Source organism: Henningerozyma blattae, chromosome 5 (assembly GCF_000315915.1).
Source record: "Henningerozyma blattae CBS 6284 chromosome 5, complete genome".
NCBI lineage: Eukaryota > Fungi > Ascomycota > Saccharomycetes > Saccharomycetales > Saccharomycetaceae > Henningerozyma > Henningerozyma blattae.
In genome coordinates this window covers 392450-411424 of record NC_020189.1, presented here as the reverse complement: position 1 = coordinate 411424, position 18975 = coordinate 392450, and the positions used below count along the sequence as shown (strand labels likewise).

At 30.1% G+C, this 18975-nt stretch overlaps 7 protein-coding genes across 7 annotated transcripts; 3 read left to right on the top strand and 4 right to left on the bottom strand.

The window, feature by feature from the left end:
- Positions 1-915: 915 nt before the first annotated feature.
- PCK1 (phosphoenolpyruvate carboxykinase PCK1) lies at positions 916-2646 on the top strand (the record flags this gene model as incomplete). Its single annotated transcript, XM_004180698.1, has 1 exon — positions 916-2646. One exon carries the CDS (start codon positions 916-918, stop codon positions 2644-2646), a length of 1731 nt encoding a protein of 576 aa, XP_004180746.1.
- A 428-nt stretch (positions 2647-3074) lies between these two features.
- RRD1 (peptidylprolyl isomerase RRD1) lies at positions 3075-4541 on the bottom strand (the record flags this gene model as incomplete). The annotated part of the gene is made up of 1 exon (XM_004180697.1): positions 3075-4541. The coding sequence occupies one exon, from the start codon at positions 4539-4541 to the stop codon at positions 3075-3077; it is 1467 nt and encodes a 488-aa protein (XP_004180745.1).
- Positions 4542-5730: 1189 nt separating this feature from the next.
- PAC2 (Pac2p) lies at positions 5731-7305 on the bottom strand (the record flags this gene model as incomplete). Its single annotated transcript, XM_004180696.1, has 1 exon — positions 5731-7305. The coding sequence occupies one exon, from the start codon at positions 7303-7305 to the stop codon at positions 5731-5733; it is 1575 nt and encodes a 524-aa protein (XP_004180744.1).
- Positions 7306-7769: 464 nt separating this feature from the next.
- Positions 7770-9329, bottom strand: NUG1 (RNA-binding GTPase NUG1; the record flags this gene model as incomplete). The annotated part of the gene is made up of 1 exon (XM_004180695.1): positions 7770-9329. One exon carries the CDS (start codon positions 9327-9329, stop codon positions 7770-7772), a length of 1560 nt encoding a protein of 519 aa, XP_004180743.1.
- An 844-nt stretch (positions 9330-10173) lies between these two features.
- Positions 10174-10926, top strand: TBLA0E01660 (DUF5314 domain-containing protein; the record flags this gene model as incomplete). Its single annotated transcript, XM_004180694.1, has 1 exon — positions 10174-10926. The coding sequence occupies one exon, from the start codon at positions 10174-10176 to the stop codon at positions 10924-10926; it is 753 nt and encodes a 250-aa protein (XP_004180742.1).
- A 933-nt stretch (positions 10927-11859) lies between these two features.
- On the top strand, positions 11860-13488 carry PMI40 (mannose-6-phosphate isomerase PMI40; the record flags this gene model as incomplete). Its single annotated transcript, XM_004180693.1, has 2 exons — positions 11860-11890; positions 12224-13488. The coding sequence occupies 2 exons, from the start codon at positions 11860-11862 to the stop codon at positions 13486-13488; spliced, it is 1296 nt and encodes a 431-aa protein (XP_004180741.1).
- Positions 13489-15267: 1779 nt separating this feature from the next.
- On the bottom strand, positions 15268-15957 carry TBLA0E01640 (uncharacterized protein; the record flags this gene model as incomplete). The annotated part of the gene is made up of 1 exon (XM_004180692.1): positions 15268-15957. The coding sequence occupies one exon, from the start codon at positions 15955-15957 to the stop codon at positions 15268-15270; it is 690 nt and encodes a 229-aa protein (XP_004180740.1).
- Positions 15958-18975: the final 3018 nt, after the last annotated feature.

Sequence of the window (18975 nt, the reverse complement as noted above, 5' to 3'; positions counted from 1 at the left end):
TCATCAATTTGGTGTTTGTTTTTTTATTTTTTTTTTCTAGTCAGATGCCATTGGACCAGCAGGACCAGGTGACACAATATCAGTTCCGACAATTTCCGACAATTTCCGGCACTGCCGTTGCGCCATTCCGGACAAACGGATGCCGTGGTCGCCTTGCTCGCGGCTCGCGCGGCAGTGCGCTCGGCCGAACGGGAGACGGCGGCAACGAGAGTGGCGCTGGGTTGCCGCCGAGGCCGGCAAACCGGAGCTGGGAAAGATATATAAAGGGCGGCAGTTTTGTGGATAATTATTTAGCTCTGTTTCATTTCGCTTGTTTCTTGTACTAAGAATATCACCGACATTTACTGCCAGAGAATTCTGTATATTTCTACCTCCCTTTTTTTCTTATTTTGTCTCGGATTGACTCGATTCAATTTTTACTGCTGCTGTTTCTGCTTTGATTTACTTATAAGGATTATTTCCCCATTGTTGAATCAAGTATCCCCTAGCGTACCCTATTATCACCCCTAGTTTAACCTAATTTTTTACTTTTTAAGTTTTTACAAGGGTAAAGTTTTATTGATTTTTTCCGTATAACTCTCCAATTGTCTTTCTGAATGGTTGTGTATTGAGAAGATTTCTAATACCCGCCCCTTACTTAACGCCTGCTTCTATTTATTCGATAGACTACATCTGATCAGTTCAAGTGAACCTCTGTACTTAATTCAAAGAGGAAAAAGACAAAAAAATACAAGAGAATCTCCTACATTCTTATTAAATTACCGAAGAAAGTAATTCTCAACATTCTTTCTCCACAAAAAATATAATTCCTAATTAGTACTTTTTTTAAAAAATAAAAGCCAAAAAAAATATTACTCATACAAATTTATAAGCAATTCTATCAAAACCCAAATACTATTTATTATCAATCCAAAAATGTGTCCTGCAAGAGTTTCAACTACCACTTCTAATACTTCCATCAATGGAACTAATATTAATAATTACAATGGTAACCCTTCTTTGAAGAAACAAAAATTATCTATGGAAGATCAATTGTTAAGCCAATTAAATTGGGATGGTTCTAAGGATTCCAGTTTGATCAATATTAAGCATAATCCTTCTGCTGCTATCTTGTACGAAGATGCTTTGAAGGAACCCAAAACTGTTATTTCTTCTTCTGGTGCTTTGATTGCTTACTCAGGTGCTAAAACTGGTAGATCGCCAAAGGATAAAAGAATTGTTTATGAAGATGGTTCAAAAGATAATGTTTGGTGGGGACCAGTTAATAAGCCTTGTTCTGAAAAGACATGGCAAATCAATAGAGAGAGAACTTTGGATTATTTAGGTACAAGAAGTAATCTATATGTGATCGATGCCTATGTGGGATGGGATCCAAGATATAGATTGAAAGTAAGAGTCGTTTGTGCAAGAGCTTATCATGCTTTATTCATGACAAATATGTTAATTAGACCAACTGAAGAAGAATTGAAAAATTTCAACGAGCCTGACTTCACTGTTTGGAATGCTGGTGGATTCTCTGCTAATTCTTATACTGCCGATATGACTTCCAAGACTTCTGTTGAAATTAATTTCAAGGCAATGGAAATGATTATTTTAGGTACTGAATATGCTGGTGAAATGAAAAAAGGTATATTCACCGTTATGTTTTACTTAATGCCGATTCATCATAATATTTTAACTTTACATTCATCGGCAAATGAAGGTATTGAAAAGAAGGATGTAACTGTTTTCTTTGGGTTAAGTGGTACTGGTAAGACAACTTTATCTGCTGATCCAAATCGTCTTTTAATTGGTGATGATGAACATTGTTGGTCTGATCATGGTGTTTTCAATATTGAAGGTGGTTGTTATGCAAAATGTATCGGTTTGACAAGAGAAAAAGAACCTGAAATCTTTGATGCTATTAGATTTGGCTCTGTTTTGGAAAATGTTACCTACAATGAATTAAATCATAAAGTTGATTATAATGATTGTGCAATTACTGAAAATACAAGATGTGCTTATCCAATAGATTACATTAAAAGTGCAAAGATTCCATGTTTAGCAAACTCTCATCCAAAAAATTTAATTTTATTAACTTGTGATGCTTCAGGTGTGTTACCACCAGTATCAAAACTAACTCCAGAACAAGTGATGTATCATTTTATTTCGGGTTACACTTCTAAAATGGCTGGTACAGAGCAAGGTGTTACTGAACCTGAAGCTACTTTTTCATCATGCTTTGGCCAACCTTTCTTGGCTTTACATCCAATTACTTATGCAACTATGTTGGCTAAAAAGATGGATCAATATAAATCAAATGCCTGGTTGATTAACACAGGTTGGACTGGTTCCTCTTATTCTGCAGGTGGCAGTCGTTGTCCATTGAAATATACAAGAGCTATTTTAGATGCAATTCATGATGGTACTTTAGCAAATGAAAATTATGAAACTTTACCTGTTTTCAATTTGCAAATTCCTACTCATGTCAATGGTGTTCCTAATGAAATTTTAAACCCTGAAAATTCTTGGAATTCACCGGCCAATAAGAATAACATAAGTTACAATAAGGCAGTTAATAAACTAGCTGCTTTATTTGTCGAAAATTTTAAAATATATCAAGATAAAGCAACTGATGATGTGCTTGCAGCTGGTCCTCAAGTTTAATCTTCAGAAATTTCTATTTTTTCCCCCTCCTTTGTCTTTCTTATTTATATTCTTCAAATTTTTCTATATTTACATTTTTTTATTGTTTTGAAAAATTGCTTGAAAATAAATGGATAAGCTACTGTTGGGCAAAGATTTATTTTCCTTCTCAAAACATTTTTATATTAATTATTTAATTTATATTTTTTTTTAATATATCATAAACAAATTTTTCTTTACTTACTTAATTTACATATTTGTTAAAATATTATGTAATCATTTGATTGAGTAAATATATATTAACAGTGGAGGAAATAAATAATATGTAGATCTTGTAGTTAAAAATATTCTATAAATATTGCTTATGGACTTTTTATTTGCCACTTTTCTCTTTATGCAATAAATAACAGTAAAATCGTTATTTTATTATTCATTTAAATTTACTATTATTATTTGGAATCATTAGCATTGTTCCTAAATCTACTTAAATTATTACTGGTTCTATCATTATTATTCCTAGAATTTCTATTCGTTCGGAGAATCGAATGTCTAATAGATGTACTAGATGGAGGATTCATTCCGGTTATCATGTTAGTTGATCTTTCCAATGGAGCTGTTGGACCCTCACTAGACATTTGGCTTGATCTTAGCATATCATTTGGTATTCTGGCTTGTTTTCTTGTTGAGATATTCGAAGAAGACAATGTTGGTTGCTTGGCTCTATTACTACCATGATTAATTGTGGTTGTTACGCATGAATTTGGATCAATTTTTTCTTTATCTGTATTAAGCATATTTTCTAAAGTTTTTTTACTTCCTGATTTAGATAAATCAGTGGGTTTATTAATAGTATATGTCGTATTATTATCGTCTGGTGCGAGTTCGTATGTTGGTAATTTCATTAAGGTAGAGCTATTAATCCAAGGATAAAATCCAGTTCCAAACCAGAAGTGTTGAACTACTGGGAACTTATTTAAAACTTCTACCATATACATTTTTAATAGCCCAGATCTAACTTTTTTCCAATTATGAACATTTTTAGCAATGTCAAATAAAATTGGGGAATGTTCGGGAAATGGGCCTGTTTTAACTGTTAAAATAAATAATATTGACTGGCAATAGAAGTTACTAGATTTAAATTTTTCAATTAGATTCTTATTAAGAATATCAACAGGTTTAATTGGTGCCTTAAATTTGGGTTCAGAAATTGATGGTTCTGTCATATCAGCATTTTCTGGGCACCATTGAGAACTACCAAATATGTAAATTAGATGAAAATGATCATCAAGACCCCAAACACCATGTGAACCTGCAGGCTCTAAAGTGTAATTTAGAATTAATTTTCTAATTAAGCGGTAATATTCATTGAAAATAAATAATATATCTGTACCACTAATATCTGTTAACAAATTTAGCATATCAAGCGCACCAATAAATGCAAGAAAAGATAATTCATGCCCTGTACCATAATCCAATCTTGTAGGAGATCCGAGGCTTGCATTAAAATAATATATTAGTTCTAAAAATAGTTGGTCTTTGTTAAACTTCGTATTTGATATCGTTAAATATTTTTCAAACAATTCATTAATATTATCATCAACTCTTTTGTGCCATTGTCGACATGATAAGTTACCATAGCGTCTTGGACCAGGTAATGGTGGAGTTTCTTCCACTAGTTTGATAAGATCATTGATGATTTTTGAAACACCACTAATTGTGTCGTTACTTGAAGTATAGTCAGTTGGAGGTATATTTTCCTCTTGAATTAGTTGAGTATACTTAGAAATAAAATATTGGATTCTGTGAAATGCTATTGATCTATTAAAATATTGAGTACCTTGTGAATCGAATATTTGCTTTGTTGGTGCTGAGAACACACAATTGGAATCTAACTTATAGATAGGTATGGATTCCATCTTTCTCTATTTTAAAAATTCGGCAATATTATTCACTTTCAATGTGTAATAGAAATACTATCAGAAAGGAAACTTTCTCTTTATCTTTATAATAATATTAATTTCTATTGAATGTGGTTTACGATCTGTTAATGGATTTCGGAGTAGATCACATGTGGAGGAAATTACACATTGTATAATCGCGAAGACAGAAATATGTGTACGCTTTCAGAAAAAAAGACTGAAAAAACTCATAACTAGTAGTTCAGTACGTTTATTGTGATGATATTAGCCTTTCATTGGTTCATTAAATATTTTCAGTTATACTCTATCATGTGAGGTAAATACGTTAAGATTGAATAATCAATTTTTAAATATTTATATATAGTTCATGTATATAGAAGAAATTTTCCTCTTTAAAAAGTTCTATTATTGTAGCATTAATTTTTAGAATTTTCATTCAATGGAGTAAATATTGTTAATTACATTTTTATAAAAATGTTAGGGTATTTTCAAACTAAATGCATTTCTTTTAGAAATATTTTTAATTAATGCATTATTAAAAATATTGGAACCAATTACCTGACGGAGGAGGGCTTGAATAAAGAATGATTCATTCGTCACTCTGAAAGAATAATTATAAGTAATGTAATACGAAATTTGAACAATCTTTCAGTTTAGTTTTTTAGTGGAATTTTTAATTTTGCCGGGCCGAGGCTTCGCAAAAAAAACATATAAATAGATACTATTTTTTTCCAAAGAGCAAATCTAAGAAATATTCGGTATCTTATATATATTACAAAGTTATCTTAATTTTATTCAAATTTTGAAGAGACCATCCTTATGCACGGGAAATACGCATATCAGTGAGGATTCGTCCGAGATTGTGTTTTTGCTGGTTGAAATTTTAATTTTAACCTGACCCGCTCCTCATCGTCGATATTGGAATCTTCGCTATAGAATTTTCCATGACAATGTAGGGAATTTTTGGACTCTCTCAAATTATTTATCTAATAATTTTTATCTCTGTTACCTAATTCAGGAAGAGTAACATCTTTCTTTTATTGGGCTTGACACATTTAATAGCAAAGTGCAGGTTTATCACTGCAATTGTGTTTATGCTTCTTTTATTTTACATGTATTGTGAGGTCACTACTGTAATATTAAAGATTAGTATTGAACCCTTTGGAAATGGTGCTCATGTACATTTTTATTTTGTTTTTACACCCTCCGATTTAAGACTAATAATAATTAGGTCATTATCTTGGATATTAAAGTCTCTTATGAGATAAAATTCTTTGTCAAATTTCCCTACCACCCCTGTTGATAGTTTATACGATAAGTCCACATTGTATATACATAAGTTCAACCTCCGACAAATAATTCCTTTTAAATATCTTATCGAGGCTGACTCAAGTACAATTATACTCTCTTCTTCTTTGATCAATTGATTAGAATCAGAGGCTATTCGAAGCCTGATGATTGACTGGTCTAATTTTGGTAGAAGCTTAAATTTATTATTAGTTGCCTTAATATTGTATTTTTGGCATAATTCTTTCCATCGTAGACCTTCAGGAAATTTTATTTTATTATGTTGTACTTGAGATAAAAAATATAATTCAGCATCCTGGCGGATATTGTTATCAAGCATAGATCCATCTAAGGTATTAATTGAATTAAATCTTGCAATAATTTCCATAAAGATATGCTTAGCATCTCGGTAGTCATCTGATTTTACATCAGAAGTAATCTTAAAAAGATCCTCAACATTACAGCGTAAAGACAATAAGTTAGGGAATTGCTCATTCAATTTATCTAAAAATGACATGCTTTTAATCTTATTATCTGAAATATCTATATTCTGTAATACGTTTGACTGAGAAGCATCTAACCTTTCTAACTTATTAGATGGTATATTTAGTGTTTTTAAATTCGTTAAAGTGTGGGCATCAATCTTGGGGAATTTGTGGAGTAAATTATTTGACAGTGTTAAACTCTTCAAAGTTTTTGGAAAATTAATTTTCTCTAATACAGTGTCTGAAATGTCATTATCTGTCAAATTCAAGACTTTTAGATTCGGAAACGACTCGATTATATTCAATAGAATTGACTGAGGTAATTTACATGAAGAAAGGTTTAAATTTTCAATACGCTCAAAATTATAATTAGAGAATTGAAAATTAGGAAACTCGTTGAATCTATTACAAGATAAATCCACCTTTTTTAACTTTGGTAAGTAGCTTATAATCTCGCATATTGTTTCAAAGTTATGGAACAAGTTAGACGATAAATCTAAAGTTTTGATATTACAGCAGTACGTCTTTAAAAATATAACCTCAGAATTGTTTGAAGCATCTTTAGTATCAGGCAATAATGTGTCATATATAGACGAAGCATGTAGTACTACAGTCTCTAGTTCACTAATGTTGTTGTTTCGTTCTGTTAACCTTTCAAAGCCATAGCCTTCCCAGGCTTTACTCCCAAACTTTATTTCGCCAATACTTTTTAGTGAGTCTCCATATCTGGCTTTTGTAGCATTTGAAAAAGAGTAACGTTTGGAAACAAGTCTAGTAAGTTTTGTTTCCTTAATAAAAGAGCCTGCGCCGGTATGAGATACTGAGAAATATTTTTTACCATTTAACGAGCCTGAGTTTTTCCCTCGAGTAACTGTATCCCACTCAATACCATAAGTTGGTATATTTGGCCATGCATCGATAAACCCATAATATTTAACAGTACAATATTCATTTTCTAATACTAATCGTTCACCAACTTGAAACCTCATACAGGAATAAGACTCTAAATAGGATTACCGTATTGTGGAATTTAGGTATTATTATGTCCATCGGAAATAAACTACACTTTTTACGCTTGTTATCTAATGAGTTAATAATCGGGTGGAAATAATCTCTACAAAAAACCACCAACTGAATTAAAAAAAAATAGACACAGAATCCTTTCTGAATTTAGCAAAATTAGGGCTTGTGTCGAATGCTTTGTAATAGCTATTGCGTTTGGAATATTAATAAATATCACTTTCATGTAGTTCGATTTTACGCACAAACAACTGTAAAGGTTGATGTACTAGCTGGAATTTAAACTAAATAATTAGACACTGTAGCTTACAATTCTTGAACCTCAGATACTATGAGTCTTCTTTAATAGCTTATTAATATACAGTTTAAATTACCTAAATTACTTACAATACATACCATTGAAAACAAACTTAGCCATTATATTATGATGAGTTTATTGCATCTCAGCATCTTCTTCTTTTTGAGCAGAAATAGCATTATCAAGAGAAGAGAAAAGGCCATCCAGATCGAATTCTTTCGACCAGGTAGAAACTATCACGGATTGTTCTGTTTTAGCTGGTGTTTTAGCATTAGAAGACGCGGTTAATTTTTTATCTTCAGTCTTTTCATCAGTATCTCTAGAAGCTTTTGGTAAAACCCAGCCTAAAATCTTACCATCCCTCCAATCATTCAAGACTGACATACCTGCACTTGCTAAGTTTGGAACACCACCCTTACCTAATCTACCTCTTTTACGGGCAACATGGATTAAGAAATGCTTAGTGAAAGTCTCAGGATCATTTGCTGGAATAGGAGGTAAATCGTACAACGTTTTAAAGCTGTTGGTCATTTCGTCAGAATTAGCAATTCTCTTAACCAACATTAGTATCGATGGATATGGATCAATAATATATTTAGGTGGTATAGCATTAAGTAAAGCTAATTCTGCTTCTTGTTGAGTTTTAGATTTGCTAGTGGACTCAGATGGGAAACAAATACCTGGTGAATCTAAAATTTTTAATTTACTATCAATTTTTACTTCTCTTAGAGAAGTAGTTACACCAGCCTGATTACCTACCGGGCAAACCCTTGATGAACCACCCCGGCATGATGTTAGTGCATTGATAACAGATGATTTACCAACATTTGGATAGCCAATAACACCTACGACTATAGATCTCTTCAAATTACTATTATTAGAATATGTTTTAAGAGCATCTAGTAAAGCACTAGCAGTTGCAGTTTGAGTTAACTTTTTGTTGAATGATGATGAATTTGTGGCACCTGGGGCAGCCCTTAATGGAATAGTAGGGAAACTAGATTTTAATACATTCAGCCATTGCTCTAGAACATAAGGTGGAACTAAATCAACCTTATTTACGATTAATATTAATCTTTTTCCTTGGCTTTGTAAGACAGCTTCTTCAACTTTTCTTGATCTTGTCCCTTCTGGATCTCTAGCATCTAGGATGTATAAAATTACATCGGAAGCATCAACAACAGTTTTGAAAATCTTATCATAAGCTTTTCTTGATTTTTCAAGTTCAGAAGCATCTTCATTGGAATCAGAATAGAAATCAATATTATATTCGGTTACATCAACATTTTGTTGGCTTTGAGCATTATTTGCTTCGTTGTAATTTTCTGCAGCCTGTTGTGCAGATTCAACTAATGCTGCTAACCCATTTTGTCCGTCATCTTCCTCATCATCATCCATCATAGTATCTTGATCCATACCATTTGCAATGGCTTGCTGCTTAGCTTCTAATCTTTTCTGTTTTGCCAATTCTTTCTCGTGTAAATCATTCATTTTCTTAGCTTCAATAGCTTCTAAAATTTCGGTTTTATATGGAAAGTTAGATGGGATACCAGGATCCTTTTTGGATCTAGACCTCCAAGTAATATCTTTCTTTGCTAATTTTCTTTCCTTTCTATGTTGGGCAGCAGCTTTCTTTTTAATACCTTCCTTCATCCGAGTGGAAGTTCTCTTTGAGGTACGCTTTCTAACTCTCATCCTTGATATTTAATTTGTTTATTTCACGAGCAGCCTTTAAACTAACTTGGATTAATTTATGAAGTAACGCTGTTTTTTAGTTATTTTCCATAAATTATATTTTTTAATATCGCCTAAGACGCTATAGCTCATCGAAGGAATCTTTAGAGCTCATCGAAAATTTTCATATTTTCATTTTTGAACAAAAAGCATGAATATCCGATGCCGAAGCACTGGAGCACTGAAAAATTTAGAAATATTTTAGTGACATTAATTTATTGCTTTTATTTTGAAAAACTAGACTACTATAGTATAAATACACTTATGTTTAATAGCATTCCTTTTCGACAAATGACTTTCTCTGATTTTAAAATAAAGGAAATAACTTATTTAGAGCTTTATTGAACAAATGACCTATTTCACTACAACTTAATTGTTGTTGTTTTATCTGGTTTCTTAGCATTAAGACGCAAAACAGTTTGATTTTCAGGGATCAAGGTAGGCAGGGCTTTAAATAATCAGTGTAACGATTAAATACCTTTTTTATCACTTTTTTTCCCAGTTTAGAGTATGAAAACTAGGCTAGGATACTCTAAATTGAATTTGTCTTAATTATTAAGAATAAAAGTATATATTTATCATAATTTAATATAAGACCAAATAAAGCTCTCCTTGCAAAATTAATAAAAAGGACAAGAAATTCAAAAATTGTAAAATATATAAAATAATAAATAAAAATAATTATATTTTCTTTAAAGTTTTACCTCACTACTACATTATTAAAAATTAATTTCAAATATATTCTTTAAAAAAATAAAGAGAATTAGTAAGATAGTATATTTATACTACCTCATTAATTGAAAACATGGGATTTATAGTTCGTACTTCGAAAGGTCTTCAAATTGATTTAGAAAATAATTTTACTTATATTGATGGTAAAAAATACTATTTAATAGAAGAGCAGCAGTTAGATAACAAAAATAATCATAAAGGAATTAAAAAGTTAAGCGAGAAGCTAGAAAACAATCAAATTATTTCACCATTTTCATTCAAAGGTAAGCTGGACACAAGTGAAACTTTCCATATATGGTATCGAGATATAATCCTGCACACTTCTTCAGTCAGCACGTTCTGGTATCAGTATCTAATTCGAGGTGATTTTAGGCATGATTCATTAAATATTTCAAATGAAGATGAGAATTATATTATGTTAAAAGAGCTCATGAGTAATACTTTAATAAAGCTAATTTTGAACACATGCTCCAAAGAATATAAGAATAAGTTAGAGGTACAATTTGGATCCGGATTGAAGTCTATAGATGGTCATAAAGTATTCATTTGGATTAGGAAGCATATGTACTTCCAGGATTATACAAAAATTCAAGAAATTATTGGAGAGTTATTGGATATATGTGTCCAGGTTAAGTGTGATAAGGTTAAATTAGAAAAATATGCTAAAGCATTAGTGGACGAATTTAAATTCTTAACAAGGCAAGAATGGGCATTAGTTAGTGAATTGGATCCTCAAATGGCTGCTAGTACCATATTATCTAGAGGGTGTTATTGGGGTGCCGTTCAAAAATATCTACTTAATATTATTCGTTCGCCGAAGAATTGAGATGTCTTAACTCTAATTTGGCGTATACAAAGTACAGGGAAAAAAATCCTAACAGCTCTCAGAGGTTAATATATATAGCACTAGTTGCTCCTGTGGATGCATATAAAACAGCTGCATTTGCTAATACTGATGACGCAAATACATTTGTATAAACATTCGGACGACAGTGCTCCGACCTCTGCACTGTCGTTTTCTCCGTTGAACTCCGTAAAGGCAGGTGATGAATACAAGCACTGTAGATGTTAAATAATCAAGGCTATATACGTATGAAAATATATATTTCCAAATTCAGTAGCTAATATCTGCAAAGGGATAGTTTCTAGATTTTTTTGGATCTACTACTGTAATTAGAAAATGACGCGGCAGTTCGAGGAAGGTAGAAAGAACTAAATTAAATACGAATAAGTATTCAGTATTCTAGAAAAAATATATTCCGCAGTAATTCATTACAAGAAGTTAATTGCTACTAAGCTCCCAGAGTCGAGGGGAAAATAGTAATATTTCTGGGGAACCACATGGTGCTTCATGTCCACAGAAATAGTTAGGGCAAGAGCATCAGATAAATTACAAGCTAAGCTTTATATATGAGACCAAAAGTAAAAGTATATAAATGAATGTGAATTACTATGTTTCTAAGAGTATTTGTCGCCAGTTAGTTTCGGTTTGTTATCCTTAAAGATGATCAACATTTTCATCTTGGACAAAATTCTCGTTGTTTCTATTAGGAAATTTTTTTAGTGCATTCTCTTTCGGACGGTGAGATTTTTCGGGTGTATGTATTTATTATTAATTCTTGAATATTCATTCCTTTTCATTTACGTGTAATTATTTATCTATTTTTTAAACACATTTATTTTGACCTATATATTAGTTTATAACAGGAAGTAAGGTAAGCACTTCAATATAACAACTATTCATTAATCTTCTATAATAATGAGTGATAAAGTCTTTAGATTAGATGCTGGTATGTCTTAAAATAGGTTACTTCTTTTTTTACTTCTCTTCGATTTACAATTAATCTCAAAGACTACTTAATACTAACAATCCCTTATGAAAATAATTATTATTATCATAATTTAGCAACTATTTCTTGAATATTCAAAAAATTTTCATATCATAATTATCCATGGTTTATCTCATTTTTGATTGGTTTTATCTACCTCTTTTGGTGCTATTATAAAATGAAATAAGTCTGAGCAATTTGTGTTATGTAAAATTTGAAAATAATTACTAAGGAAATTAGCTGTTAAACTATGGTTTAATAATAAATAATCGAATTGTAATTCCGTTTAAACAGGTTATCAACAATATGACTGGGGTAAGATTGGTTCTTCCTCTGCTGTAGCTCAATTTGCTAGTCACTCTGATCCAAGCATAAAGATCGATGAATCTAAACCATATGCTGAATTGTGGATGGGTACTCATTCTAAGACTCCATCGTTCAACCATGAAACTAAGGAATCTTTAAGAGACATCATTGCATCAAACCCTGAACAATACTTGGGTAAAGATATTATTAATAAATTTCAATCTACCAATGAAGTTCCTTTCTTATTTAAAGTTTTGTCTATTGAAAAGGTGTTATCAATTCAAGCTCATCCTGATAAAGCTTTGGGTAAGATTTTACGTGCCCAAGATCCAAAAAATTATCCAGATGATAACCACAAACCAGAAATGGCAATTGCTGTTACTGATTTCGAAGGGTTTTGTGGATTCAAGCCATTAGATGAAATTGCAGATGAATTAAAACGTATTCCAGAATTTACTAATATTGTTGGTGAAGAAACTTCAAATGAATTTATTAACAAAATTGATATCAACGCTAAGAAGGGTTCTAAGGAAGATATTGAAAACAAGAAATTATTACAAGCTGTTTTCAGTAAAGTCATGAATGCTGATGATGAAAAGATTATTGAAAATTCAAAGAAATTAATTAAAAGAGCTGAGACTTCTCCAAGTGATTTTAACAAAAAGGATTTACCAGAATTATTAATTAGATTAAATAAGCAATTCCCAAATGATATTGGTTTATTCTGCGGTGGTTTAATGTTGAACCATTGTTCCTTAAAACCAGGTGAAGCTTTGTTCTTGAGAGCTAAAGATCCTCATGCTTATATCAATGGTGATATCATTGAATGTATGGCAGCTTCTGATAATGTTGTTAGAGCTGGTTTCACTCCAAAATTCAAGGATGTTAAGAATTTAGTTGAAATGTTAACCTACTCTTACGACCCAGTTGACGAACAAAAGATGAAGTTAGAAGCATTTGACAAAAAGTCGTCTGGTGCTGGTAAAGCTACCCTATATAATCCACCTATAGATGAATTTGCTATCATCCAAACTACTTTTGATAAGTCATTAGGTAAAAGACAATTCAATGGTTTAGATGGACCAAGTATTATGATTACCACTAAAGGTAATGGTTACGTTATCAATGGTTCTCAAAAATTGAAAGCTGAACCAGGTTTTGTTTTCTTTATTGCACCAAATACTTCAGTTGAATTGGAAGCTGAAGACTCATATTTCACTACCTACAGAGCTTTTGTTGAACCAACTTTATAAAATGAACAAAAATTGGCTTGACATTATTTATTTTTAATTGTATGCTTTTTTACCTTTATTTATTTTTAACTGTATGATTTTTTTACCTCTATTACTGTTTTTTTTATATAAGTTATTCTTGTTTCTCTAAGATGCTCTAAATGTCTAAATAAAACTAAAATTGAATTTGAATATCTCGAAAGAGGGTGGAAAGTAAATTAAAGATCAAAGCAGTTTTCCAATAAATTTTTATTCTTCATGGTCTTCAATAGGCATTCAAATTTTAAAAATATTCTATAAAATTAGAGTAAACTATCATGATAAATGATCTTTGAAAAATTTCAAGAAGTACACTTAGTGTACATAACTACTAAGTTTTTACATGTAGATATTAATAAAGACTCTAAGGAGAAGCATAAAATTTTAACATTAAATATGCTTCATTAAACCTCTCTAAATTAATTGTCTACACAATATCTTCCAAAAGCTAGTATATTTTCCATCTTTTAAAGAAATACCTCCTAAAGAAACATCTATCACGTGCTACATACAAATAATTTAAACTTTTATTTTAATTATTTATAATAATTTTAATACTTTATTTAACTTTATACTATAATAAAATTAATTTTATTTAATTCTATATATTTTTAATATTAACATTTTATTATGTTATTTTCTATTCCAAACTAATTATTTCTATTTGAATTGTTTTGATTTTCTTCTTTTTAGATATTATTTAGATATCCGAACCGATATTCTTATTTTATATTTTAGAGGTTTGTTTTTAGGAAAATATACTTCATTAAACAGGATGTGCTATATTATAGAACGTTAAAATATTGTACAAAAATATAAATATATTATGGGACTATTTGAAGAAATGTCGATATTATCAGTTAATTTTATCCATAAAATATTTTGCTTCAAATCTCAACAGCTTGTTATGTCTAACTATATGTTATGCAAAATAGAAAATCAGCCTTTAAAACAAATAAATTTAGATGGCAGATAATAATAGGTGAGAAATATGGTTGTTGTTTTTTATGTCATTTACTAAACAGATTTTTTGACACTTTACTTTACAGTGTATTCAGGTCACACTTGCACGGCATCTATAGATTGCCGCGAGCATGTCAAATAATAAATGTTAGCTGTGAGCTTTAGGTAAATAAGTGGTCTTCGAAGTTTGGAGCATATTTGGGATTCCTCTGTTAATATTCTCTTCAGCTAATGATCTACACCCAATCTTTACTAAATTAAATTTTTTTGAAATGTCAGGGGAAAAAAATGTTTTGTTCATATGTTTAGGTAATTATTGTCGCTCTCCAATGGCACAAGCCATATTTATAGATATGATAAAAAAAATGGGAGCACAAGACAGATACAATATGAAGATTTTGAAAAATTTCATTATATAATTGGGATGGATGACTCAAATATTTCTGATCTTCGGGATATTGAAAACCAATATCTAAAATCTAAGGGGACTAATAAGAATTTATCAAAAATATACCTGTTTGGCAATTGGAATCCCGTAGGTAGTGATTATGATGATATTGTAGAAGATCCATATCTTGGGGACAGAAATGACTTCTTTGAAGTGTTCGAGCAATTAAAATATTTGTCAGAAAAATTCATTCAAACTGAAGTATTAAATAATTATATTTAGAGAATGCCTACATAATTGAAAAATTAAAAATTCATTTTATATTTTCAGTTTTTTTCTGTTTGTAGCTGTAATGACGTAATCATTATATTTTGTTGTAATATATAGAAAATATACAGATTATGTATATACTATTTCGAAGTTATGAAATCTAAATTCTCAATATTCGATTCGGAAGCTCCCTGATCCAAATCAGCTATTGCAAGTTCCGGATAATGGGATGCCCAATATAAATCAATAGAGTCCTTATGCACTTCTCTTGCAAGTTCAAGATATTTGCCAAAATTTTGAACTTCAGGGTCAGTAGAACCGTTTGGTAACGTATTATTTGTAGAAACTATACCTTGAAAAAGATGCATGCACTGTTTTCCATTATAAAAAAACTCTCTGTCCGGAAAAGCATTCATCTCGTAAAGGTAATCATTTAAATGAGAGGCAATCAGATCCCACTTTTCTATATAGAGACTTGGTTTATATTTCGTTACTTCAGCCAACAATTTCATTTGTCCTTCGGTGCCCATTAAATACTTCATTCTGTTTATAGACAGTAATAGAGCACTTATCAGACTTCCAAATACTGCTACAAAAAATAAAAGGAAGCCATATAATACCTTAAGCTCATCACTGTCAGTCCACCATGATAGCAATAATAACGAAATCAGAGTTATATAAATTGCTCTAAAAATCCATGATTTATTTAAAAATCTTAAATAGTAGTAGAGCCACCAACGTCTATCTCTTGGTAAAACCACAGTTAGTATATCTTCAGTTGGTAGTTGTGAAAATGGGGAACTTTTGAGAGTGGAACTAGCCGTCGACATTGTGATACCCTATTAGAAGAACTGGTAAAGTCGTTATGAATTAAGTGCTGAAGTTCAGTCTCCCTGTTAATTTAAGAAAGTTAACTGATTTTGTATTCATTTTTTTATATATTGTGATTATTATTACCAATGAATTCTTCATTGTTTGGAGACTTTATCTGAACTGGTCCTAATTGGATATATAGTCGGAAATAACTAAGAGCCTACTAACTTAAATTACCAAGCCGAGCCTCGAAAAGTTTAAAGTGACGCAAATATATTAATGCTTGGAACATTAAATTTTTTGTAAAATGTAAGACAAAATCTCAGATATTAATTAGTATGGCTAATCTCTTTAGTAAATTAGGTTATTTAAAAAAATAATAAGTGTATCAGATCTGTAGCATAGTTCAATATTTATGTCTGAGTTTATTAAGCCAGTCACATTCTTTTTAAAAAAACTTGTCCCTAAATAATATGTAAATACACTTCTGATTCTATAAAAATAGACCCAATTTATATCTTATATGGTGAAAATTATGTTAACTATCTCTTAAAACGCAATATTTTGTTTTCGATATATCTATTAATCGTTTTTATAGTTATGAAACGAATGACTCTGAAAATTGCATTCCAATTTTGACATATAGTTTAGAAGTGCATCTATGATCTTAATAACTAAGTATTTAAATGTAGAATCTAAACTAATGTTGGTTTTTGCCACTCTTCCTTCAATTTTTATTAATTATATTTCTATTCTCTTGTTTGTCACTTATAATTATTCTTTAATCACAACTTACTCTATCTTTAACTAATAATAATAATAATAATAATAATAATAATAATAATAATAATAATAATAATAATAATAATAATAATAATAATAATAATAAAATATTACGTACTAAGTGATATTTTTATACAACCTGCATTTCTCGGAATATAAATATCTCAGAGCTGTGGAATTATGTGTCATAAGTCGTGGGTTTGTGTTAACAGCTAATAAAGTATGAATTTTGTCGTAATTGTGGCTTTATACAACAACTAATAACAACTTAATGTAATAAATAATCCAACATGCATTAAGCATACGTGGCCTCACTACTAAAAATACCCAAGTAGTGATATTAAGAAGGTATTAGGATGTGATAGGTTCTATTTTAATATCAGACCATCAATTCGTTGATGGTGGATCTGCCCATTTTTTGGAGTATAAATTACCACGAAAATATCCCAAAAGTTTATAACTGTTCATTGTATATCCTGTATATATTATATATTCCCTTTCGAAAGAAGCAAGGAGTTTTTTTTAATAATAATATAATAATTATTCAAACAGATTACTTAACTAAGAATTAAACTATGAGCAACAATATTTTGAACAGTTCGACCGCTGGTCAAAATAGAGCTCCCTTTTATATACTTCTGTAGTTTTATATACGTATTTAGCTAGAGGAGGACAATTATAAGAATAGTTAATACATAAAGATCCGACAAATAATAATTATAATAATAATATATCTTTATTTATTTATTTAACAACTATATTTCTTGCTATTTCTAACGTTGTATAAAATTGTTTGAAGTTAAAGATGTATTTTAAAATTTTATGTTTTTTATATTTTGTTTAGGAGTTACTAATTTATAAAGAATTTTCCGAAAATTAGGATACAATATATTTAATTACTATAACCTAAGAAACATTTTCCGAGCATAACCTAACCAACTACATACTAATACTAAGATATATGTTCGATCTTTATAGTCTTTATACATAATGGAGTAGTTATACTGATCCAAGATAAAAGAGGGTATAACATGAATATATGTTACAAGTAAAATCCCTAATAAGATAATTTATTACCGGTAACTAGAGTACATTATGTAACTACTACGGGATATGTTAGGCATAAGAGCCAGACAACACTTGCGAGGTTAATTGGTTGAAAAATGTTTCATCTATAGACGACAATGAATTGATTTCTCTTGTCTAAAAACAAAATATATAAATTGCGAACTGTACGACATTAGAATCCTTAATATTAGTATTGCTGTTAGTCCTAATTAAGAGAATAATTCTTTTTTTGTATATTGTTTATAGTATAGACACCTCCTAGCTTTTTGAGTAGGAATAACAATTATAGAAAATATATAAAAATATATAAGATTAGATGTCGACTGAAATATTGGCAATTTATACATTATTTTTTTGGACAAGAGAAGTCAATTCATAGTCATCTCTAAGTGAACAATTTTCACCTAATTAACCTCACAAGAGTTATGTGCCTCTCATGCTTAGTATATTCTGTAGAAGCTACATGATGGTAATTAATTAACGACAACGAATTTTCTAATTGGGGTTTTTATTAGCAACGTATATTTACGTTATACTATCTTTTATCCTAAACCAGTATATCTACTGTTGTATCTATAAAGACCATATCTAGCACCAACCTTTTATTTAACATCAAATTTTTGTATTTTATTTACTTTTTATTCCTTTTCAAAAGAGTAGGGGGTTTCTATATTTTAACTACTAATTTAAACAGAATTATTTCTTAACCTATAACTGACAATAATACCAATACAAAGGATTCTAATGTCGTAAAATATACAGTAATCCTCCCAATGGGGTTTCATTTTTCTACACCCCCTTAAAAATTGTAACTAATTAAATTTTAGATAATTATATAATTTTCATGGTAATAACTTTTTAACAAGTGATAATAAACTTATTTTGGAATTTAAAGTAGAAAAGTACCAAAAAAAATTTGATGACAGTTATGACTATTTAAAAAATTCAAAATTAATATTCAATATTTAATACTAGAGGAAGCTTTCTATATATTTCAAGTTTATAGAAAAAACTATTTTACCCTTTAAGAAGATAGAGTATATAGTTTAATCGGTTAAATAACTGAAGAAATTTGTTGTTGGTAGTGCTGCTAATATTGATCTCATCAAATATTATAATTAGTTATGGCAGGAAGTTGAATAATAGATGCTAAGTAAACACTCACATTATATTCTTCCAACTAA